We start from the raw sequence: 7,016 nt of genomic DNA, 5'->3' as shown, positions 1-7,016 counted from the left end.
GTTGGTGGGGGAGTAAGGCGTGGGGTCCCGTTCCTTCTGATCTGGCCTTCCTCCTTTGAAAGGCTGTCCAGGAGCTTCCACGGAGCACTAGTCCCACCACACCAATTCTGGAGTTCATGACAAACCCCGCCAGGGCCCCTGTAGCCGTAGGTGTCCCAGAGCCCCAGCTTCCCACTCGTGTTAGTGATGATGAGAGGAGCCAGCTTAGTGCCATGCATGCCACCTGCTAGCAGTCTGAAGGACCCTGAGGCTCCGTTCACCTGGGTTACTTAAACCTGGGGTGGGGGCGGGGCACAGGGGGCTGTCTAACAAGCCCTTTAGAGAACTGCTGAGCTAGAGGTGACACTGTCCGGATCAGGGCAGGCTGATCTGAGCTGGCTTACCCCACTCTGTGAGCACCTTCAGTCCGTGGGCTGGTACTCCCAAGTGACCAAGCACTGCATTCTCAGAGCAGATGGGCTGGCTCTGCCAGCATGGCAACCTTCCCTGGCCACGGAACCAAGCATGTGCGTGCAGCCATACCACCTCACAGACAACTCCCATGCTGCAGGGACTGCTCTGGCTCTGCCTGGAGTCCAGTTGCCTGACCAGGCAGGGCTCTTGCCAGGTCTTGGGGAACTAACCTTAGGCCTCACTCAGGATCAGTGTCTGGCCCAAGGTCTTCCATGAAAAGCCCTTGCTCCCAGCTGGAAAAGGGTTTACCAGATGACTTCTGAAACAAGCAAGCTGCCAGGCTGGGCCGCAACAGCCTGCACCCTACCAGCATTCTGTACACCCCACACACAGGCCCTCCTGTTGGGTTTTGTCCATGCCACTGCAGGCTGGCCTACACTGCTGACTCCAGGTGGCACCTTGAGGCCCCACGACTCCCGGGGATCTGGGTTTGAGTTTACATCTATAGGGCTAAAACCAAAAGCTTATGAGGTTCCGGTCAAACATGGGACTGTCGGACTCCAAGGCCAGGCTTGACTCCAGTGAGGGGAGTCCTCAAACCTCAGCTACAGCACACAGTATGCTTGGGGTTTCCACCAACCTTTGCTGAAGTCCTCTGAAACTGGGGACTGTCTGAGCTGTTATTTGGATCCCAACTTATCTAAATCTACCAGGACCTACTGCCAGGACTCAGGACATGGCACCCAGCCAGCCTCCTGCCCTGTTCCCCTCAGTGAGTAACAAACCAGATTTCTCCTCCCCAGGAGGGAGGGAAACTCAACCACCTCTGTCTCAGTCACATACCTGGACCCGTAGGAAAAAGGTTCATGTCCCAGACCTCCCTGTGCAAGTCAGGGGCACCTGTACTTGCTACCACCCCAGCCATTTGGGGCAGGGTGGGCTAGTGTGAAGGCCATCAGGGTCCTTGTCCCTGTCTCCTGTGGATTAGTACAATGAGACCACTTCCTTTCCCAAAGCAGCAGTGTAATCTAGAAGACCACTCTCCCTCCCTTCCAGACCCTTGCTCCAGAAGGCTTGCCCTCTGCCCAGGGAAGAACCACTGCAGAGGCCCTGCAGGCCCAGATATGCCTCGGTCAGAGTACACCCTTGTCCAGCTGCACTGTCCACAGCTGCCATTTTATACTGGACCTAAGTGTCAATACAGATGGTTTTCTGAATCTTGGGTCTTCAGTTTTTCTTTCTTTCTTTTTTTAGTTTTCAGAGGCTGAGTGTACTCGCCAGAGGGAGACAAGAGTGGGAGAAAGACCCCCCACCAAGGGTATGAACACACACAACCCCTTCTCTATCATTGGGATTTGGTGCACACAGACACGTTTCTCTAGCTGCCAGTGCCAGGATTTGAACTGCAGTTAGTCATGTGGAATCTGGATTCCCTTCACCAGGCTATGGGGCCAGCCCAGGTCTTTCTGAAGACTCTTTAATCATATAAAACTTTGATTAAATGTCATGCTTTTCCTGACAGACTGTCTCATCATAGGACTGTCTGGCATGACCCTAGTGATGGGTAAGGAAAGGCACCACACTGTCCTGCCCCTGTAGCCTCTCTGGAGAGGGACTGCACCAGAACGTGGCTGCTCAGCGGTTCCTGGGGGAGGGGAGTGTCCAATGCCACCCTGAATCTGTGGTGGCACAGGCCTGTGGGGCTGAGAGTCAAAAAAGCTTCCCAAGGAGGTGCAAAGCCAGGCCTCCTGGGCCCACTGGAGTGTGAGGGAACCTGAGTATGTGTCACCTGCAGTGTGTGCAGAGACACCTGGACATAACTAACATCCCTCAGCTTGAACCTACCCCCACTGCAAACCAGACAACTGGACAGTGCGCAGGCTGAGGCTCTGGCCCTATTGCTCCTGCCAAGGGGAGAGGGCAGGTCCATGGGCTCTTCCATGGTGGTTCAACCTGCCTACTGAGGCAGGGAGAGCTGAAAATTCCTGGTCACACTCAGGACTGGAGATTTCTTTCAATTGTAGTCGGTTGAAACAGAAGTCCTGTGGAAAGCAGCCAATCAGAGCAAACATGGTGACTTGTAGACACAGCTAAGAATTGAGCTGTCATTTGCACAGCAAAGAAAGTCATTTACATGTGAATATGGTAGCCATACCTGCCTGAAACTGCAGAGCAGTATCAGTCTAAAGGAAGTCACAAGTGCTTAATCAAAATTTACCCGAGAAAGATTAGAAAACCTTACCTAGAACTACACAAGGCCAGATGTCCTCATCTCAAGGTGATTAACATCTGAAAACTGACTTTGCATTTCATTTCCTCTTCCCCTCCTTTCCTGCCCTTTAAAAAATAAATCTGGGACCAGACTGGTTAGGGGCTGTGGCTAAGGGCCCACCAGATCCTCTCTTTTTTATACTTGTATGTCTTTGTGTGTTTATTCTTATGCCTATTTCTTTTTTTTTTTTAAGAGAGATTTTTGCTATAGGGCGTGTGCGCTCGCCAGACAGAGAGACATAAGAGACAGAAAGCGAGAAATCACCCCCCAGGGGGGATGGCCACGCTGCAATCCCTTCTCCTCCATACTCCTCTCGGGATCTTGGGCACGCACGTACACGCGTCGGGCGTGAGTTTTAAGCCACCGGGTCCGGGACGCGAACTGTGGTCGACTACATGGGAGTCCAGCAACATAGCCATTACACAAACTGCTGGTCCCTCTTATGCCTATTTCTAATCCACAGCTCCCTAATTCGGAAAAACGTGTTCTGCCAAATGAGTCCAGTCCCGGCAAAGTGGCACCTGAACATGCAGCCCAAGTACAGGCAAACTATAGAGTCAGGCGAGGGCACACTCCTAAGGCCGGCCAGAAATAACTGAGTAAGGTAAGGAACCAATAGAGTAAAATAAATACATGGGAACCAGCAGCTAGCGTAATGGCTATGTCGCTGGACTCCCACGTAGTCGACCATGGTTCATGTCCCGGGACCAGTGGCTTAAAACTCAAGCCAGGCGCGTGTGCGTACATGTCCAAGATCCCGAGAGGAGAATGGTGCGGTGTGGCCATCCCCCTGGGGGTGACTTCTCGCTTTCTGTCTCTATGTCTCTCTCTGTCTGGTGAGTGCACGCACCATATAGCGAAAACCTCTACAAAAAAAAAAAAAAAAAGAGTAGGGGATAACAGCAAAATCAGGAGAAAACAGCAAGAGAAGGAGTGGGTTCTATTAGCGTCGGATGTAAAAATGCAGATGTAACTGTCCAAAGATAGAGATACGTTTGTTCAAACATTTGATTTGTTAAAAGCTAGGGCAGTAAAGTTATTATTGAGCAATACTGAGTTTCTGAATTTTGTGCAGGAAACATGCCCTTGGTTCCCAGAGCAAGGAACCGTTTGAGGGGATCTGGGACAAGGTCAGAGAACAGATCAGGGAATGATATAAAACAAAAAGTCCTAGCAGGAGTCCCGTTTTTGCCTTCTCCCTGCAGAATTTAATTAAGGAGCACTTGAGACAAAACCCTCTGAGCTTGCTTAGTAATGCAGCTAAAAAACAGCCTGGAGGGGTATAGCTCCTTCCTACCTAAGAAATCAGTCTGTAACTAAAGACAAGGATAGGGAGGTAGAACTTGGTCATGAAAATGACAGTGTCGTAGAGCCAGACTTGAGTTGTAGATTCCAAAGCAGTCGCAGAGTGGGAGGACAGTCACTGCCCTTGCCCTAGAGCTCCCTCCCTTCCCAGTCAAACCTCCTGGTACATCAAATGACAGCTCATGGAATCCGCAAAACCACATTTCTGCACATGTCCGAAGGTCACCATGTTCGCTCTCCAGAGGGTCCTACTGGCAATCCCGAAACAAGCAAGGGTAACCTTATTTGCAAAAATGGCCCACAGGTGTAAATGGGGATGGCCTTGGATTTCCAGTGCCATTCCCTCTGGAAGACACAGACAGCAGGTAGACCTCCTGCAGGCGAAGCCTGATGTGCAGGCTGTAAGCCAGGGAACACCAAGGCTTGCCACCAGCCACGAAAAAATAAACTCTCTCAAACGGCCCTCTGAGAGAAAGTGACCCTGCTGACACTCTTACTGTGGACTTCTGACCAGAAGTGTGAGAATAAACTTCCGTTGTGTTTTTGTTTTTTTTTTTTGAGAGATTTTCACTGTAGGGCGCGTGCGCTCGCCAGACAGACAGAGAGAGACATAGAGACAGAAAGCGAGAAATCACCCCCCAGGGGGGATGGTCACGCCGCAATCCCTTCTCCTCCATTCTCCTCTCGGGATCTTGGGCACGCACGCACATGCGCCCAGCGTGAGTTTTAAGCCACCGGGTCCGGGACACGAACCGCGGTCGACTACGTGGGAATCCAGCGACATAGCCATTACGCTAACTGCTGGTTCCCTAAACTTCCGTTGTTTAAGGCCCAGCTTGGGGTCATTAGTTGCCGTGGCCTCAGGACACTGACACATCCACCACAGGATGAGTGTCCTGAGAGCTGCCTTGGCTGAAATGAGGCTGCCACTCCTTGCCGTGGATGGGAACCAAATTCACCTGGGCACCTCAGGGCAGGAGACATCCAGAGAGCAACAGGCCCACAATAAAGCTCATGTCTGGCCAGCCACAGTGCAGCCACCTTGGTGTTGCTCCGCCATGCTGGATCCACGTGGAAGACTAGGCTCAGCTCCGGGCCAACCTGTACTCACCAGGTGTGCCGATGCCCGCCAGTGCCCTGGCTGGCCTGGGAAGCTGGGGGAGGGCTGAGGCATAAGGCCACGTTGATGGTGCTTGTCTCTCTCGTGTAAGCTTACAAAACAAAGCCAAAAGAAAATGCCAACTCTTGCTTCTAACTGTGGGCTCAGATCTTATCATACTTCCTTCACTCACCTCACCATGTGGACTAGGCCACACCACTAGGGTTTTAGAAACTCAAATGAGTTGGAGCTGGCCTGCAGCCAGGGGACCGTGTCTTATGGCACTGTGCAGCCCAAATGCTTGGACCTAGTGGTCAGGAACAAACCCCAGTAGCACCGTCCCCCATGGCAGCAGGGCACCCACCAACCTGCAGGTCTAGCCTCTCCCAGCCCTGGGGACAGTCTTCTCATTCAGAGGCCAGACGTCAGGAATTTCTGCATTCTGGGTGCCTCAGTTTACCCATCACTCCAACTCAGCAGATCACCCCACCACCGAGGGCCACACTGGGGTCCTTTTGCTCCTGTAAGAACAGACCACAGGCTGCCCAGTGTCACCATCCTCCACCTCCTCACCAGAGTGGGCTAGCCTTGTGGTCAGCTGCTGGCTCTGTGGGTGTCCTGGAGCCAGTGCAGCACCTTGGCCAGGCCAGTGCCTTCCCGGGCACTGATTTCTGCAGTGGTGATGTTCTGCTGGGCACAGGTGATAATGTCAGGGAGCCTGACTAGCGACTTCATCTCCTCCAGGGTCATATAGCAGGGCAGGTCGCTGCAGTGAGAGAGGCGTGCGTCAGAGCCAGGTGCGGCGGCCGTCTCCCAAACTGGTTCCCTGCCCGGCTCCCTTCCAGCTCAGCCCTACATTTTGTTGAAGAGAATGAGGACGGAGGCTCCTGTGAGTTGTTCTGCAGAAAGGAGGCCCAAGAGTTGCACGCAGGATGCAGAGAGCTGGGTGGGGTTAGAGGCGTCCATCACGAACTGGGGAGGGAGAGGAGGCGTCAGTCCTCTGCTGTGGACCAGAGTCCTTGGCCAACCCCCTCATGTGCGCATTTCAGCTCCTTCTGGGAAAGAGGGCTTTGGGGCCAGCAGGTGGCATAGTGGTTAAGGTTCTGGACTCTCACATGGTTCACCACAGTTCTAGTCCCAGACCTGGCAGTTTGAAACTCATGCTGGGCCTGTGTGCACGTGTGCTCAGAATCCTGAGAATAGAATGGAGAAGGGATTGCTGCGTGGCCATCCTCCTGAGCGGTTTCTCATTTTCTGTCTCTCCAGTGAGTGTACACACCCTATAGCAAAAACCTCTCTACAGAAAAATAAAAAGAAGCCTTCAGGAACACAGTATAAGTAGACAAACGTGAATCATGCGAGGATAATGACTCCTTACTCCACCTTCGTGGAAGTCCACCACCCCTATGGCCCTCAGTTCTCCATCTTGGGTGTGGGGCACAGGCCTTGTCAAGACCGAACCAACCAGAGGAACAGAGAACTCGATCACATAAAGGTTCCCGGGGACAAGGCCAAGAGTAGGTCAGCTGTGTGCAGACAGCAGGTGCCAGCAAAAAGCAACTGGAACCCTGGAGGCCTCTGGGAGCCCAATCCCCACCCTACGCAAAGCTAGGCCGCAGGGATGCATGGCCCACGCTTGGCCAGGGAGTCGGACAGAATCAGGGGCAATAGACACATTCCCAACCAGGGGTTAGAACCCACCAGGAGAGCGCGGCAGTTCCCGTAGTAACTGGACCAGATGGGGCCCATGCACCCTCCCAGCTCCCGGATGGTTATCTTTCTCGGGCCCCCGATGTCCGTGAGGTCGGTGCCCACCTGTGAGAAAAAGCACGCTGCGGAGAGAACATGAGCGCTGTCTGTCCCACCCCAACTCCCGGACGCAGCGCACTGGCTCTCCAAGACCCCCCTCCTCCCCGCCTCTGCGTCCGCCCCCACCCCCACACGGGA

The 7,016-nt window shown here is 53.4% G+C and overlaps 1 protein-coding gene across 3 annotated transcripts in view; it reads right to left on the bottom strand.

Annotated features, from left to right (window-relative positions):
- ARL16 (ARF like GTPase 16) overlaps positions 1 to 7,016 on the bottom strand; it is a 13,044-nt gene that overhangs the window by 2,328 nt on the left and 3,700 nt on the right. Inside the window, exons 1-3 of one of the 3 annotated variants that reach the window (XM_027770732.1) lie at positions 6,771 to 6,980; positions 5,926 to 6,041; positions 4,693 to 5,835 (exon numbers count right to left, since the gene is read on the bottom strand). In XM_027770732.1, coding sequence (XP_027626533.1) covers positions 5,664 to 5,835; positions 5,926 to 6,041; positions 6,771 to 6,818 — 336 coding nt within the window. In that variant the 5' untranslated portion in view covers positions 6,819 to 6,980 and the 3' untranslated portion in view covers positions 4,693 to 5,663. Of the gene's footprint in view, positions 1 to 4,684; positions 5,836 to 5,925; positions 6,042 to 6,770; positions 6,981 to 7,016 lie in introns of those variants that run through there. The other 2 variants (XM_006145648.3, XM_006145647.3) reach the window with 2 other exon arrangements.

This window comes from Tupaia chinensis, unplaced genomic scaffold, assembly GCF_000334495.1.
Source record: "Tupaia chinensis unplaced genomic scaffold, TupChi_1.0 Scaffold000159_1, whole genome shotgun sequence".
Taxonomy (NCBI): domain Eukaryota; kingdom Metazoa; phylum Chordata; class Mammalia; order Scandentia; family Tupaiidae; genus Tupaia; species Tupaia belangeri.
This window is presented reverse-complemented; position numbering and strand designations above follow the sequence as displayed.